Genomic DNA, 18,572 nt, shown 5'->3' on the forward strand with positions numbered 1-18,572 from the left:
AGTTTTAATAGAAATAAATAAATAAAAGAAAAAGATTTCAACAAGCTCTAACAACAAATAAAAGAGGTGAACTATATATCAGTGATGGTCTAGGACTATCCTCCTCCCCCTACACTCCCCTTATGCTTCTTGCAGAAGAAAATGATCTTCAAAACACTCCTGGAGAAGAGAAATGAGGCATTGGAATTTCATACATCTCAATCAAGACCTAAATTTTCTCTCTCAAGCCATACACCAACCCAAAGGAAGCATGTCTCTACATGCCAAAATGTCAAAATCCCCTAAACTACTATATATAGTCTGAAACATTTGATTTGACAAGTGGACATTTTTCTCTTTCAACACACCTTCAAAATGGCTCTCAAACTATACTGTCTTCTGTTACAGAGACAAGAAGTACGAATTTACAAAGTTAGTACATAACTGATTGTTAAGTGGCCAAAGGGGATGGAGGCCACACTGAAAAATGTTCCTTCTGGCAGCTAACTAGATACACATCTTCAAAAATCAAACTATTTTGGTTGCATCTAAACAGAAATCTGCCTACATACCTTACAAAATCACTCTCCCTCACTATTTAATGGTTCCCATGTGTCAACTGGAATTGCAACATAATGAATGATCAAAAGTGGCATTAACCAATAGCCAATGGAAAGGAGGAAAGTGTTACTTATCTCCAAAAGCTGGATTCTTTAAAGATTTTTATGTCAGATTATCATAACCTATCAGATTTCTTTTCAACAAAGGTTCTGGCTCTAACGACATGCCTCTAATTCGGGGCTCAGATTTTTTCTTCCTAGCAAAGTCTAACACTGGAACAAAGTCAGCAAACTACAAACAAACAAAACAAAACAAACAAACAAACAAAAAAAAAAACACAGATGTCTCATACCCAGAAAAGTATGCAAAAACAGAGAAGTCATACAGATAGGGAAAATTTCCTGGGGTTCTCTGGTTTGGATAGATTCAAAATTTATTAAATATATACTATATTCAAGTCACTGTTTCAGGCCCTCCCTAAGAATACTGAAAGCTAGTTCTGTTCATTCAAGGAACTTTGGAAAGAAGTAAGACAAACAACTGTAATACAAAATAGAATATAATTAATCACAGGAGCAAAGAAAGAGAATGTCATGACATTCCACAAAGGAAATACCTCTTAAGTCAGGCTTTCAACAAGAAGACACAGGAGGAGTTCACTCTATGCAAGAAGTCTAGCAGTTCCTGAATTCTGTGGTTCTTTGTAAGCACTCAATTTTACCATAACTGACAATACAAGAATCAGAAAAAGTACTGTGCTAGATGACCTCAGCTCCAATTTGACCTCTCCAACTCTGTGTGTGCACCACTGTGATTCTCTGAACTTCAGTCTCATCTGTGAAATAGGGTTCTATCCCTCCACTCTATTTACCAGTCTATACCAAAGTGCCAAAGGCTTAGCCATCACCTTTGAAAAAATACTGGGGTGCCCATGAACACTTAAAATGATATGTTCACATAAGAATATTTTCCAACACAAACAAATGCTCCACAGTGACTTATGCTGATTCATATGGTTATTTGGATATTACACTACTACCCAGTACACTGGACAGATCTTTTTAGTCTCTCCCAAAAAGCTCCAACAGCAACCCAATGGAGAAGTCAGATCTTGTTATGTGTGAATGTGGCAAAACATCTCTTGGGCCTTCTAGGTTCATATATAACCACATTCAATTTAAAAGGTCGTAAATATATAACCAGGTCTCATCATGTTGAGAATATATCCTAAAAATTATCAAAAATAAAAAAGGGATACCTATTCAAATATCTTCATGGAAACAACATAAATATCCAATAAGGTTAAATAAATTGTGGTACAATAATTAACAGGATATTATAACATTATTAAAACTGATAAGTATGAAGAATACAAAGAAATCTAGAAAGATCTTTATGAAATAATGCAAAAAGAGGAAAAAAAGCAAATCATTAGAAAGGAGAACATACCAACTACAAAATTCATTGCTACAACCATAGAGTTAGGGAAGAGATCTGTGATTTCATTGGCATAGTAAATCTGTATTAGCACTAATAAAGGTAATTAATATTTTTAAAGTGCCTACTATAAGGAAGGCATTGTGCTAAATTCTTTTTTGTTTTTGTTTTGGTTTTTTGCTTTTTTGCTGAGACAATTGGGATTAAGTGACTTGCCCAGGATCACCCAGCTAAGAAGTGTTAAAGTGTTTGAGGCCAAATCTGAACTCAGGTCATTCTCCTGACTTCAGGGTTGGTGCTCCATCCACTGCACCACCTAGCTGCCCCACTAAGTTCTTTATATTATCCCCTTAGTTCTTTATAATAATCCTGCGAAATAATTATTAGACAAGAAAATTCACTTTACCAAAGGTCTTTTCTGAGGAGTAAGCATTAGAGAAGCTGCTGGAGTACTGACAGATTAAGTGTCTAACTCAGGATCTCTGGACAAGTGTCAGACACAAGATATAAATACAGATCTTCCTAATTCCGAGACTAACTCTCCATCCAACTTGTCACACTGTTTTTACATATGATTACAAAAGAGGAAAAATAAATGAGAATGAATCGACAAAGAATCCTGATAAAAACTTAAAAGACTTGACTGTAAAGTTACAATATCTTGTCAAAATTAAGTAAATGTGAATAGCTCCAGAGTAAAGTTTAACTGGTTATTAAGGGTTAATATTGGTTTTAACAGGTAGGTAGTCATGGATAGATAGATAGCTATCACTGGAGGGAGGAAACATCTAAAATTATATCATAAATAGATGGTACAGTGAATACAGGATTGAGCCTAGAGTAAATAAGACCTTGATAGTCACCAAGAATCAGACACAACTGAAAACATGAGTTATTTTTAATAAAACATTTTTAAGTTCTCCAGAGAAAATCAAGATATGTACAACACCGACATTATTCATATTAGGTTACAGAAGAAAATTCCTAAATATTGGAATCTATTTTGATGAAGTTCTACAACAAACTGTCACCAAACTTTAAGTGACAAAACTAAAATACAAAATGCACCCACAGCTCAAATCCTGTGGCAGTGTCAGCAATGCTATGTGCACAGCACTGTGAAAGATTAAAATACAACATGTATTCCTTACCTAGAAGGGGTTTATGTAGCTTCATTATGAAGTCTGATCAATTATAGTTTATCAAAAGTTGTCAATTACCTGACAACTAACCATACACAGAAGTTGAATGGCTTCATAGTAGTATATATGCCATTATTTGAATCTCTGAGAGTGTGGAAGAAGGGGAAGATTCTGATGGAAAAGTGGTCACACATCACTAATACTCCCCCTGAAGTCACGTGCTTCCTTAGAAGGAACATAGGTATGGAACACATCCTGGGGTTAACTTTTCATAAGTTCAGCAGGCTTTCTTCTTCCCAGGACTCTTAATGGAATTCAGTTGTGAAGGTGGTGAAGGAGGAAGAAGAAATCAAAGTATTTAGACGCCTAATATTGTGACTTATTAAAGCATCTATCCAACATATCCTATCTGTAAAACAGGTCTCAAAAATATATTTATCAGTTAAAGTAACAAATGCAGGGATTCTTAAAATGCACTTTTTTTTTAAAAATAGCTTTTTATTTACAAGTTATATGCATGGGTAATTTTACAGCATTGACAATTGCCAAACCTTTTGTTCCAATTTTTCCCCTCCTTCCCCCCACCCCCTCCCCTAGATGGCAGGGATGACCAGTAGATGTTAAATACAAAATAAGTATACATGACCAAACCGTTATTTTGCTGTATAAAAAGAATTGGACTCTGAAATATTGTACAATTAGCCTGTGTAGGAAATCCAAAATGCCAGCAGGCAAAAATATAGGGATTGGGAATTCAATGTAATGGTTCTTAGTCATCTCCCAAAGTTCTTTCGCTGGGTGTAGTTGGTTCAGTTCATTATTGCTCCATTGGAACTGATTTGGTTCATCTCATTGCTGAAGATGGCCAGGTCCATCAGAATTGATCACCATATAGTATTGTTGTGGAAGTATATAATGATCTCCTGGCCCTGCTCGTTTCACTCAGCATTAGTTCGTTTAAGTCTCTCCAGGACTTTCTGAAAATCATCCTGTTGGTACCGAACAATAATATTCCATAATATTCATATACCACAATTTATTCAGCCATTCTCCAATTGATGGGCATCTACTCAGTTTCCAGTTTCTGGCCACTACAAAGAGGACTGCCACAAACATTCGAATGCACATATTTTTAAAAGCAACATCTTATTGAAGCTTTCAAAGAGTTCTGAGGGGGGTAAAAATCTAGTCTCAATCATTTGAGTAGGGAAAAAAGATATCCGTGAATAGAAAATGGCGAGTTAATTTCAATTGGTTTTTTGTTATTTTAGTCTTCACCAAATTAAATAGCCACTATTTGCAAGAGCAAAGTATATGAAGTCCTCATATGAGGACTAATCATGTTATTCCTCTTACGTAGGATCACAAAAGGTAATATTTAAACTTAGGACTTCGCAGTCAGTACTTTTTCTACTGACCTGACTTTGAGCTCAAAAAGTTGGTTTCAGAAAGTCCTACCCCCAATGGCCATGTGATCCTGGATATATAACTAAGCAATTAAAACATATATATCATACTTCCTCCTTACTCCAAATATCTTCCCCTTCCCTGATTAAATTTCCACCTAGGGGGAAGGAAGGTCCTCTTTGGGGTACTTTTTCCTCCTTTTCATCCCTCACACTCACTCTCCAGTTCTAGAATTATGTTGTTTGGTTGGTTTAGTCATGTTCAACTCTTCATGATCCTGTTTGAGATTTTCTTAGAAAAGATTCTGAAAGGATCCTGCCACTTCCATCTCCAACCTAATTTATAGATAAGGAACTGAAACCAAAAGGATTAAGTGACTTGCCTAAGATCACATAGCTAACCAGTGATGCCAAATTTGAACTCTGGAAGATGAATCCTCCTGATTTCAGGTCCAGAACTCTATCTATCCACTACACCACCTTGCTGGCCATCAGGAACTCTAAACCATCATCAAATCAACTCTGCCATGATTCCTGGCAGGAATTTCCAGACTAAAATGTCCTTCTTTAGCCATTACATCCTTTTGCTTGTTGTCATCCCTATTAGAAAATAAGCTTCTTGTGTGTGAGACCATCTGATTTTTGATTTGTATCCCCAGCAGGTAACACAAAATTAGGCCCCATAGTAAGTGCTTAATAAAAGCTTTTTTATTTTTTTTTAAAAGTATAATTCCTTTCCCTATCTTTTAGGTAAATAGCAAAACAATAACATATCAACCTTCTACATCCAAAACAATTTATTTTATGTAAGCTACAACAGCTCATACTTATATAGGCAGTAAAACATAATAGAAACCTGGGCTTGAAGATACTAAGACCTTGCTTCAAATTCCACCTAACGTTTACTTGCTAGGCAAATCTAGGTAAGTCACAACCTCTCTGGCAGTTTTTTTAGCATCTACCTCACAGGTTGATCAAATGAAATAAATGACGCTTTATAACAAACTTTAAGGTGGTCTATAAATGAACTGCTCTCATCACAAAGCTTTCCTCAAACAACCATGTGAAGTAATGCAAGTAATATTTTATAATTTTTTAAAAAGACTCAATATTTGAGACTTTGTTCATGGTCAGATTGCAGAAGACCCAGGAATTATTGTTGTTTAGATGTTTTCAAACATATCTGACTTTGTGAGTCCATTCGTAGTTTTCTTGGCAGATATACTGTGTTCTGCCATTTCCTTTCCCAGCCCATTTTACAGATGAGGAAATTGAGACAAACAGGGTTACAGGACTTTCCCCAGAGTAACACATCTATATGGTATCTTTCCCAGGATAACACAGTTATTAAGAAGTCAGATTTGAACTGACAAAGATGAATCTTCCTATTTAGGGCCTGAAGCTTTAACCACTCAGGCATCTACCTAGCTGCTGAGGACATATATAGCTAGGTCTTTAGTTTCGAATCATATATTATTTTCAGGAATCATGAAATCCCAAAGTTTCAAGCAGTAGAACAAAATGTAGGTTCTAGAATACAAGCTATATCATTAACTTTCCACATTGAAAAACATTTTTAGCATAGCAGATGGAACAACTACCAAAAAAATTATAATGCCAGCAAAATACTAGCAAAAGGCACCGAGAGGAACTTTTACAGAGAAATCCTTTCATTTCTTAATGCTTAACCTGTATTATTACTTATCTGGGGGGGGTAGAGGGAAGACAGGGAGAAAAATTTCGAACACAAAAGTGAATGTTGAAAACTATCTTATCATGTATTTTGAAAAAAGCTATTAAATTTTTTTAAACATTAATATGAGCATATTTAAACATATCAAATCTTAAATAGCATCCAATTTTTCAGAGCAATAACTTAAAGCATAAGGCTAAAGGTAAAGCCTCAATCACATCAATTTTGTTGTTAAAATATTATCTCGAGTCAAATTAACATACACATCATTTAAAAAAACAAAAAAATTCCATCATTAACATTAACAAAAAATTTAGCCCCTCTCCTTGATCTAGGAATCTTCACATAATCAACAAGTAAAGATAATATATTTCAAATTTCACTGGACTTCAATAAATGACTCCATTTCATATGTATCCTAAGACATCCCTTGAAACAAACATCTGTTAAAGGCAACAAAAACACTGTTTTCATGGTGACTAGACTAGACTAGACTTTCTCAAAAAGGTGATCTTTTTAAGTGTTAGAAGACACTGAGTGATATCTTCTATTTCTACATTTTAAACTATGTGATGAAACATTGGGCTGTAATGCCTACATTCTTCATTTAATGATACTTGCACTATAATAAGCACTAACAACAGCCCTATCATCAGATGATCTGAGTACTTCTGAAATATTCAGTAAGCCTCACAAAAGTCTTATGAATTTAATATTGTTTTCCATAATAGAATAATTACACTATAATCACTGTAGGAGACACCAAATAAAACCCAATGGTAGGGTAAAAAGTAACATTTTCTGGACAAGGTGTAGTATGTCTGTCATACTATATTCCTAAAAACTATATTCCTGAAAAGTATATTTTTACTCTTCATTCTTCTGTTTCTTCACAAGTGTTACTTTTCAAATACTTCCCAAAAAGAAACTTCTTACTCCCTCTATCTCTGATAGAACATTTTTTCAATGATCTTTTGTGAATGATCATTTCAAATTGACTTCTATTTAAAGAACAAAAGGTTAAGACAGTAGATGAATGGCTTTTGACCTTTTCAACAAATTGCAAATCCAGAATCATAAGCTGCCTTCATTGTCCACCCTTCCTTAACAACAAAAAATTTTAAGGGATGTTAATAGTTTGTCCTTCCTTCTTGAAGAGGACCATAACATCAGGGAAGTGATATCATGACATGCCATCTGGGGCCAGCGGCATGATATACATCAAGATGACTGGAGATGGCCCTGGATGCAAAGTCTTTAACAAGACTCAGTTTGACTGAGGCTGCACTCATTCAGGGATGAAGGCTAGGTAGCAATTGAGGCAAAGAATTTCACTTTTTATTTAGTCCAAAAAAAAAAAAAATCTAAATAAATAAGTAAATGAATGAATGAATCTGGGAGGTTAAGTCCCTCAGGGTTTCTAGCCAAAATAGAAAAGATTGTTATTTACATTCAAAATGAGGAAATCAGAACTTAAAGATCAGATGGGGCTTGGCCTAGGATCTATAGGTGATAAATTAGAATCAGATTGGTTTTGGTTTTAAGACTTGGTCTTTAAGAAGGAAATCTAGACAGTAAAACCCAAGATATCTTGGGAGGGTTCAGAGGTACAAAAGAAAAAAAAATTGCTTTTAGGTATGGTATGGTACCCTATGTGGACAGAAGGAAGTAAGGAAAGGGAGGGAAAGAAGGAAGGAAAGAGAGCGGAAGGAAGGGAGGGAGTACTTTTTGAGAAGAAAAGGAGCTGTTCCCAATTCCCACATTTTAAAACAAATAAGAGCTAAATCCAGAAAAAAGTTTTTTTAAAAAAAAAAAAAAAGGAGAGGGGGTGAGATGAAGAGGTGAGAAAAGACTAAAATTAAAAATCAGTAGTCTGACTCAGTAAGACTAGACATAAGAGAGGTGAAAGGTTCTTCTTACAGATTATACGGATGAACAATGGGAAACCACTTAAATGCAGGATTTTAACCCAGGCCAAAGTTCTAAGTACTACTCTACATAGTGTCTCTCATAAGACTTGGGATCACTGAATCCAGACCCCTGTAATTTAATGTAATTTAATGAAAATTTAAAACCTAGAGAAAATAAAATAAAGCAAATGCTTTATTTCCACTTTCTCTCACCTCACTCAAATTTATTCTTCAATTCCAAAGAACATAAAGCATGCATGCACATAAAGGTTAAAGGCTGACATCCACAATACCTAACATTCTTCTTTCTGGCTACTACCAATCTCATTCTATCTCATTAACCTCTAATGTGTTCATAGCTGCTACCATCTCTGTTGAGAAGTCCATCTAATCTATAATTTTTGCTTCTTTCTTTCCACATTCCAATGTCTGAACATTTACACACTTCATTCTGTATTCCTACCCTAGCAAAAAGTGCATTATACAATATTTATTCAATATTTGGGTATCCATACATAAATAGTAAAAGAAATTTCCTTTACCCCCTCCAAAAAAATTTTAAAAACCCAGCTTTTCTCAGATGGCCATAAAGACAGTTTTCCTGATTATTTGCAATCTCAGCTTCAGGCCAAAAAAAAAAAAAAAAATTTAGGAAGCACTACTTCCAACATAAACAATTTCATTATATGCATACAATTCATTTTCTCATCAAATTGTACTACTTTCAAGTCTGGGACATTAAAGACAAGGTCCCTAACATGTTTTAAAAAATGCCATGGAATAATTTAATATTTTTCCTCCAAGTCTGTACTTCCCATTTACAGAAAGACTTGTTTTTTAGCTTTGTTAAAATCACAAGTCCTTGTCCAATGTGTACTGTATACAGTTTAAACATTACAGTTGGCAAAATTACTGAATTCTGTGAAAAAACAAAACAAAGTATCTGGTAGATTTTCCTCATGGATAATATAACCATCTTCCCCTTTCTGCCCCCTCCCCCCCCAACCTTCTTAACCTTAACCAAAAGATTAAGATAATTTGCCAAGGCACACAACTATTTGGATAAACAAATTCTCCATTAACAAGGTGAGCAGCTGAGCTGCTTAACTATTTAAAGATAAACTAGTTATATATAATAAAATATTACACAGGCAACTAAATATATAGGCACATACAGAATGTTAAAAACTTTAAAAAAAACTGTTTTCCAGATGTCAGTGGCATCTCAACAAATAAAAAATACAACTGGAAAATATACCACACTAAATGTTACAAGCACCTAAGCCTTCATAGGTGGGGGTAATACAAATCATTAAAATCTTAGGATCCTGGAATTGGAAGAAACAAATTTAAGTGAATAAACTTCTACATGAAGCATGAAATTCCTAATCATACCCAACCTGTGGTTATCTAGCCTTATACTAGATACCTCAAATAAACATTCTCCCTATGCATAGTTACTTGTAATTTAGTTGGAAATGCATTTATCTCTAATCTCATGAAGAACTGTTATCCAAGGTTCAGATTTGTAAATATAAATAGTCTACTTCTACAAAACTATTTAAAACAAAGAAAATAAAAAACCTATCTAAAAAGTAATTGCTTCATTCTGGAGAGCAATTTGGAACTATGCTCAAAAACTTATCAAATTGTGCACATTCTTTGATCCAGCAATGTTACTGGGCTTATATCCCAAAGAGATCTTAAAGAAGGAAAGGGGCCTGTATGTGCAAGAATGTTTGTGGCAGCCCTCTTTGTAGTGGCCAGAAACCGGAAACTGACTGGATGTCCACCAATTGGAAAATGGTTGAATAAATTGTGGTATATGAATATTATGGAATATTATTGTTCGGTAAGAAATGACCAACAGGATGATTTCAGAAAGGCCTGGAGAGACTTAAACTGATGCTGAGTGAAATAAGCATGACCAAGAGAAAGCTTTGCTTCCTAGTTTGCCAAGACAAACCTTTCCCTGAAAGTAAAAGTTTTCTCTATACAGGTAGACAAAGGATGAACAGTCCTAACTCACAATGTTTACAATTCTAATTCCAGACATTATGTGTTACAGGCCAACTCTATATAATGGAAAGAACAATAGGATCTATACTATAATTAGAGGGTCTAGATTCCAATCCCAGTTCTTCCACTTACTATTTATAGCCTCCTCTTTAGGCCTCAGTTCCCTCCTCTGTAAAATGAGAAGAATTGGCCTCTCTAATCTCCAATATCCTTTTCTGTTCTAGATCTATGATCCTGATGTCAACAAAAAAATTTAATCTTAGTAAGGATAAATGGAACCTATTGAACAAAATATTTCTAGCTTATTTTGGAATCTGAACCTGAATCTCAAAGAAAATACCACATTTATTAGCCTACAACTAGGACGCTCAAGGTTTATTTGCTTTTTTAAAAAATTGTTCCAACAGTTTCTCACCCCTCTGATTTTTCCAGCCATGATTGTTTAGGAAGACAAATGTTAAACTCTGACACCAATAAAGGTTTATGAGGAAACCTGTAGTTAAAAGTTTACTCTTAAGACTCTTAGTTAAAACAAGGAAAGGTAGAGAACAAGGAAAAGTATGAACTTCTTGGATAGTGCTGAATATAAGGTCTTTAAAAAATAAAGGAAGCATCTATTTTATTACTGTTGTATCAAACATATTCTATTATACATCACTATGTATCAAAGGGTATGATGTGCAAATTGTTCAGTTATTTTGTTTTTTCACTCATGTCCAACCCCATTTGGAGTTTTCTTGTTATTGATACTAGACTGGTTTGCCATTTCCTTCTCTAGCTCATTTTATAGATAAGGAAAGTGAGGCAAACAGGATTAAATGGCTTACCCAGAGTCACATAACTATTAAATGTCTGAGGAAGGATTTGAACTAGGGAAGATGAGCCTTTCTGACTCCAGTCTTCCCATTATGTGCAAAGTCCTACAAAATTTATGCATACCTCAAATGAAAAGGGGAGAGAAGCTAGTTTTTATGCACAGATACTGAATTTTAGTCTCTGCTCTATCTGCAGGTGTATATATAATAAAAGATATAGATAACTGCATAAGCAAACTATATCTTATTTTTAAAAGAATGTTTCAGTGATTTACATAATCAAGAGCTAATCAGTGATTACAGGAATGAACATTTAACTGATTAGTGATTCATGTTGTATTTAAAATGAAATAAAAAGCTGACGTTAAACTGCTAATGTATAGGAAAATGTTCCTAGTTAGGAGACTTAAACAAAACTAGATTCATCAATAATCATTTTGGTATAGGTCCAACCATGCCAAGCAAATGATATATGTCAGAGAGAGAGAAGTGATAATATTCTATATAAACTTGAAAGCCTGACCTCAACATAGATGTCCATCAAGTCTGCTACTTAACAAGACTAATCAGCAAACTTTTAACTGCTTGAAATGAAATGGGATGAAACCAATTGTAATATTTGAAATTTCCTTATTTCTATTTTTCTTTCCAAGAATGGAATTTATTCTGTATTTCACAATCAGTTCTCCAAGTTTTTAATACTCTAACTTTACAATTTAAACCTTTTTTTTCCCACTTCACCTTTTAAGATCTCTAGATTCTTTAGTAAACTTGTTCTTATTTAAGGTTTATGATGATTATCTTTAAAAAGTCTAGGTAGAAGGCAAATGCTTCAGCTACAGTAGGACAAAAAGTAAAGCACTTCTTGGCAATTGCCTAAAGAAAATTTATCCTATATGATTTGTTTTGTGACATGATTCAGCAATACTGAAAAGCTTTCTCACCATTTCAAAAAAGTTATATTATAAATTTAAATAACCCTGTAATAATCAGTATCCTATGTTGTCCTTGTCTATACATTCAAATAATCTGGTTATCTCATCAAATTTCAAACACTGTGGAATCTCATATCAAAGGAGATATATTGTGCAAAGTACAGATGTTAGCTCATCCATGACTTCTCAGCCCTTCTCACACTAGATTTTTCTATCAATCAGTGCTCTGGCAGGAAACCTGGCAGAATTCTTCCTCTAGGACTTTCTCCATTTAGAGAGGATGGTGGGAACACTCAAGCTATTATTTGTCTTTCATACTATCTGACCTGCCCACTATCTTTTTGCAACAAAACATTTATTTTCACAGTGATATTCCTTACATGAGTAAGAACTAACTCAGTAGATTATAAGACTAAGAAAACCACAAAACTAACATCATCAGTATTGCATTGCCTTTTTACTTTGTTAAACATTTCTAATTACATCTTTGCCTGCAGTGAGTTCAACATCTATACCTTATATCACTGAAATGAAGGTCATAAATGAAAAGCCGATGCAGCTTAGTAGGACTCAAAGTCTCTCCAATACTCTTTGAGTCAGATATTAAACAATATAGCTTGAAACTCATTTGAGATACATAAACTCCTAATACTCTCACATTATCATGATACAAGTAAAACTCATCTAGTTACATGAACTGATGCTAAGTTAAAATGAACAGAATCAGATTATTATACACAGCAAAAGATTATATGATGATCAATTCTGATGCACATGACTCTCTCCAACAATGAGACAATTCAGACCAGTTCCAATGGTCTTTTGATGAAGAAAGCCATCTGCACCCAGAGGGAGGACTGTGGGGACTGAGTATAGATCCCAACATAGCATTTTCACTCTTTTTGTTGGTTGGTTGCATTTCGTTTTCTTATTTTTTTCCTTTTTGATCTGATTTTTTCTTGTGCAGCATGATAATTGTGGAAATATGTATAGAAGAACTGAGCATGTTTAACATATATTGAATTACTTGCTGCCTAGAGATGGGGTGGGTTCGGAGAAGGAAAGGAAAAAAATTTGGAACACAAGATTTTTGCAAGAGTGAATGTTGATTATCCATGTATATATTTTGAAAATAAAAAGCTTTAATAAAAAAAAAAAGTAAAGCTCATCTTTAAAATCTTCTAAAGAATAACAAAAATTTAACAAGTTTTGAGAACTAAATATCCAATATTATCATTTAACCTACAGTACACAGCTCTCTACCCATATGTCACTTCTGCCTTTCCTGATTTCCTACTCAATCATTTTCTTCAATGGTCTATAAATACAGCATTTAATTCTTGTCTCGTATTTATAATCTTTATTTTACCCATGTTTTTTTCCCCCTAGATTTGCCCCAAGTAACTATTTCAACTTTACTTTCAAAAGTCAATGTGAAGTTTATTTCATTAGTGTATCTCATATGTCCAAACTATTTAAGATGGTATAGACTTCACCCCATACCCTCCACAGAAACCTCAACATAAATCACTTATAACATTTCAGATTAGATAAATATCAACCAATCTATTTGGGGCACAATTATTTAAGCACAAGATAGTTATCAAATGATTCAGTGAGATGCAACATTCAAATTGTACTTCACTACAAATCTGATTATGAAATAGACATGTTGTAGATTATTTCATGCTAAAAACTTCAACCTTGTTATAATGCTTGCTATGTAGGAGGGCAATTTTGGTATAAACTAGATTGGGCTGGTTTACTTTAAGGACCCTTTCTTTCTTAGAATAATGTTTTTAAATTTTTAAATACATCTTGTTTTAAGAATATTTGCCATTTAGCAATTCCTTTCCTAAAGGGGCTCCAAACATTTCCACATTTAACATTTAGCTATAACTAGTTTCCCAAAGAATGGAACAGTTTAAGGAATGGAATTCAGATTGTGAATACAACAGAATCATTATCACAATACTGGTTGCTCTACAGCAGGAGTGGGAACTTTTTTTCTGCCAAGGGCCACTTGAATATTTATAACATCATTCTTAGACCATACAAAATTATCAACTTGTAGAACTCAAGCAATGGGTTATTGCTGTACCTAGATTTCAGCTCATCATTGCCTGCAGTTACCGCAGCAAATGATTTCTTAGATCTTATAACATTCCTTATTCCTGCTCAAAAGGAACCAGCTTTCCTGGCTTCCCTCAAGTCCCAACCAAAATCCCATCTCCTACATGAAATCTTTCCTGATGATCTTCCTAAATGCTAGTTAGTGTCTTCCCTTGGTATATAGCTTGTTGGTACATAGTTGTCTGCATGTTATCTCCCACAGTAGACTAAGTTCCTTGAAAGCAAAAACTGTCTTTTTATCTCTTTTTGGAACCCCAATGCTTAACACAGTGCTTGATACGTAATAGGCGTTTAATATTCACTGACTCCAAAAGCAGAATTTGAATTTGGGTCCTTCACTGATTTACTTTTTACAAGTACAACTCCCCCAAAGTGCCAAAATATAGAATATGTTCAAAGAATCTCCCCTTTCCCAAAAGTGGAAAGGCAGTTAAAAATAAAACTGAAATTTCACTATATAAAATGCAATCCATACCACTTACTCTTATCAAACTTTTGTTTGGAGTTGAGCACCTCAAAAAAATAAAGTAAAAGAAATATGCTGAGTGATTGCCCATGTATATAACCTGTATCAGATTGTTTGCCTTCTTGGAAGGGGGGAAAGGAGACAAAGGGAGAAAAAATTAGAACTCAAAAATCTTATTTTAAAAATGAATGCTGAAAACTACCTTTACATGTAATTGGGGGGAAAAAAATACTGTTTGCAAAGAAAAGAAAGGAAGGAAGGAAGTAAAAGAAAAAACATGTTGGGGCAGTTAGGTAGTGAAGTGAATAGCATACTAATCGTGGAGTCAGGAGAACCAAAATTTAAATTCAGCCTCAAATACTAGCTGTGTGACCCTACACAAATCACTTAACTCCAATTGCCTCCCAAAAAAGGAAAAGAAAATAAAAAGTGTTCATAATTAGGTCTATTATTTCTAATAGAGAGACATTCTTTTGGACCTATAAAAAAAATCTACTGCTTTCTTCTGTGAAAATACATTATTCTATGTTTTCATTAATGGAGATCAGGACTATGTGACTTTCAATGATATATGGAAATTCAAAATGATAATTCTATCAAGCCAAGTTGGCATCTTCCCTGCACCTTATATTCACAGAAAGTTGTGTAGCTCACCAGGGTCACAGAGTCAGGAGCAAAACACCTCAGGATTTCTTGGTTTGCAGAAGAGCTCTCTATAACTACTACCACCTCAGGTTATTTCTAATGCTCCAGTGAAATATGGTCTAACTATATATTAGTGATGGTCAGAGGATAAAAATAAGGCATCATTCATGGTTTTTGTCAGCAGACCCAAATATAACATATGAAGGTCAGCACTTTTCACTTAGGAAACTGTGCACAGTTCCTCCTAGACAAATTACCGCCACAAAAATTTTCAGACTGAATATCAAAAACACAGGTTCTATTTGGCATTAGGGCTAGAACAGAAATAGCAACATTCTCTCTAGGTCCAATTCAGAAATGTATTGATAAAGATAAAAATAATTTCCTCAACAATTTTATATGTTTCAACAGTGCTTTGAATAATGATCCCAAGTCGACAAACTTGTTGCTAAGAAATTGATTTCCAAAATATTCTGGGTATTAGTTGTCATGAGCAGTTAGCTACTTTAAGCCTTACACCTTACGACAAACTCCTATGGAATAATTCTTATGACACCAATTTTTTAAAGACACCGAGTCGATGTTGCAAACTTGATACGCAAGTTCTCTTTCGGTAGGAAAGACTTCAGTCAAAAAAGACTGGTTTGAAACCATTATACCTCAGGCCTTACCTGCAGCTCATTTTCAGACTTCCAACTTTAGCCTTGGAAGTGCTGACTGTAACAAAGCAATCATCTATCACCAAGTTTAAAGATTTCCTTTTTTCCCCCACTTACAATACAGAAAAAGAACAACCACATAGAGGGCCTGCAGTTCTCACCTTCACTAGACAAGACTTATTAGGCAAGGTGTTTGCAGGAGTACTTTTTCTATTAAAAAAAAAAAAAAAAAAAAAAGACACTACCAAACAACTTTTAAGGAAACTCCAAAAAAGGCAGATTATTACTTTGCTAGGATGCCTCTCACACCAGTTCAGGGCTCTGCCCTCAATAAAGAAAAGCAAAGGGGGGACTGGAATATAATTGAGGAAATGATTATACAAGCTTCAGGGGGACTGGGAAAGGGGGGAGGCAGGGACAGAGAGCTGCAACAATGCGCGGCATTCCCCCCTCCCTCCCCCCAAACAAGGAGGGCAGGAAAAGGGGACACAAAGGTGGGAGGGAGGAAGACACAAAGGTTCGGAGGGGAAAGGGAGCAGAAAAGTGGGGGAAGGGACAAAAAGGTGCACGGACATAGGCCAGAAAAGTGAAGGGGTAAAAAGGTGAAAGGGGACGGGGTAAGAAGATTCTGAGGAAGGGGCCAGAAAAGTGGGAGAGAATAGAAAAGTGGGGGAGGGAATAGGAAGGAAAGTGAAGGGAGAGAGGTGGGGGAGGAAGGAGGCGGCCAGGACACACTCCCTCTTCCCCCTTCGGGTCTAGGCCCAGCCCCAGGACACTGCCCCAGCTCCCCCAGCCGGACAGGGCCTATCACCGCCCCCCTCCCAGACGGGCCCGGGCCGCCGCCCGCCTCCCCCGCCCCGTGCCTACCCCAGCGTCCCAGCCCCGACCCCAGCACTCACCCCCAGAAGCCGCAGGGGCATCGAGGCGGCAGGCTGGGCGCTTTGCTGCGCTCGCTCCCGGCGTCTCCCATGGTGCTCGGCGGCAGCGGTGCTCGGCGGCGGCGGCGGCGGCCTGGGCCCGTGGGGGACGAGGCGGAGGCTGAGGCGGCGACGGCGGCGACAGCGGCGGCGGCGGCGTCGGGGGGCTCGAGGCGGGGGGAGGGGGAGCGCGCGGGCAGGCGCGAGTCCGGGGCTCGGAGCCGGGATTCCAGGCCGGTCAGCTGGAGGCGGGCCGCACCACTCGGCCTGCGGAAACGGGGGTGGGAGAGGCGGTGCGTGGTGAGGGGAGGGGAGCCCGAGAAGAAGGAAAGGAGGTGTGTTGATGGAAGGAGGGACCCACGGGGGAGGAGGGAAGACCCGGCGCCCTCGGCAGGTCCCACCGCCGCTTCCTGGCCCGAGAGATGTCCCCGTGCGGCTGCGCTGGCCCCCCTGGTCCCCCCGCTCTGGGCTAGCGGCAGCCGCAGCGGAGCCCCGGGGTCCAGCTTACTCCGTAACACCCCCCCCTCCCCGCCCCTCCCTGGAGGCTGCGCTGACCGGACAATGGCCGCTTCCTCCTCCTTCCCCCCTCCTCCTTCCCCCCACTTTACTGCCCCACCCCTGCTCCCGGGTCGAGAATGGTCTCGCCCGGGGGAAGGGCCGACGCCAAGGCCCCAGCAGCTGATCAGCTGGGATCCGGGCGTGCCACACTTCCCCAGCTCCGGGAAGAAGAGCCGGGGAGGGAGAGGGAGAAGAGGGCGCGGAGTCGGCGAGTGAAACCTCAGCGTCTCCCAATTGTCACTTCGGGACGGGCAAGGGAGGCTTGGTATTGTCAGCGTTTTCCGGAAAGGCGCACTTGCGCTTTCTCCTCTCTAAGAAAAAGGGAGCAGGCTCCCGAGTACCTGGAGCACTTATCCTTACTTCCCCGCGTCTCCTCCTCGAGAGGGGTAGATGCAAGGAGGACGGAGGGGGGAAGGGGGCAGTAGAAGCGGTTGTTTAGGGCGAGAGTAGCACCATTCCCTAGAGCAGAGGCTGGCCGACTGCGCATGCGTCCAGAGAAACTTTCCCCGCCTCCAGCGCCCTGAGTCGGGAGGAGGAGCCGAAAGTCTCCGCCTGGAAGGGACTGGATGGGAGCTGATCCTTTCCCCTTCCTCTCCTCCCCAATCCCTCCTCCTCTCTCCTCTCTCCTCCTCCTTGCGCTTCGGAGCTGTCGATGGTCCCCTACTTGGAGCCTCCTTCAATTATCCTTTTCCCCTGAGCATCCTTCCATAGCTCGAGTCGCTCAGAATCAGGAATCCGACCCAACCCCACGCCCTTTCCTATCATTTTTGCTCATTTTTCATTCCCTTAGCACACAGCTCGTGGCTCCAAGTAGACACTTTTTGACCTGGGACCCACTGGCTTATCCTGGCCCCACCCCCTCCTCTGAGATGTTTGATTCTCAGTATCACCTGAAAATTTACCCGTTTCTTCACCACCCCCGACATATTATAGACTTAACGCTTTTTCTCCCAGATTTTCTAATTTAAAAAAAAAAAAATTGATGCGCTTAAAAAACTTCCTGATCATCTTCCCTCCCATTAACTCTCCGGAAGTAGCCAGTCTATTTTCCCGAGTCAATTGAAGTGGGAAACTTAAGTGCGAGGGAGTTGATTTTTGTAAAGGAGACTCTTCTATAGATCTGAGTAGCTTCGGGGAAGGAGGGAGGAGGGGAACGGGACAATCAGAAACTAGAAAACCGGCTTCCACTTCTCAGATAACTGCCTTTGCCGAATGATGTTTCTTCTTTCTCTTTATTTTAAAAGCCGTTCGTGTCTCCAAGAGGAAGATAACGTCTGATATCCCTTTCCTCCAATCT

At 37.8% G+C, this 18,572-nt stretch overlaps 1 protein-coding gene across 5 annotated transcripts in view; it reads right to left on the minus strand.

Moving 5' to 3' along the window:
* The window catches only part of ZFAND3 (zinc finger AN1-type containing 3), a 304,527-nt gene extending 286,764 nt beyond the window's left edge, over positions 1 to 17,763 (minus strand). For 2 of the 5 annotated variants that reach the window (XM_031964925.1, XM_031964928.1), the window contains exons 1-2: positions 17,617 to 17,763; positions 16,700 to 16,984 (exon numbers count right to left, since the gene is read on the minus strand). In XM_031964925.1, the coding sequence (XP_031820785.1) occupies positions 16,700 to 16,984; positions 17,617 to 17,762 (431 nt within the window). In that variant the 5' untranslated portion in view covers position 17,763. Of the gene's footprint in view, positions 1 to 16,699; positions 16,985 to 17,078; positions 17,207 to 17,616 lie in introns of those variants that run through there. The other 3 variants (XM_031964924.1, XM_031964929.1, XM_031964926.1) reach the window with 3 other exon arrangements.
* Between the last annotated feature and the right edge of the window lie 809 nt (positions 17,764 to 18,572).

This window comes from Sarcophilus harrisii, chromosome 4, assembly GCF_902635505.1.
Source record: "Sarcophilus harrisii chromosome 4, mSarHar1.11, whole genome shotgun sequence".
NCBI lineage: Eukaryota > Metazoa > Chordata > Mammalia > Dasyuromorphia > Dasyuridae > Sarcophilus > Sarcophilus harrisii.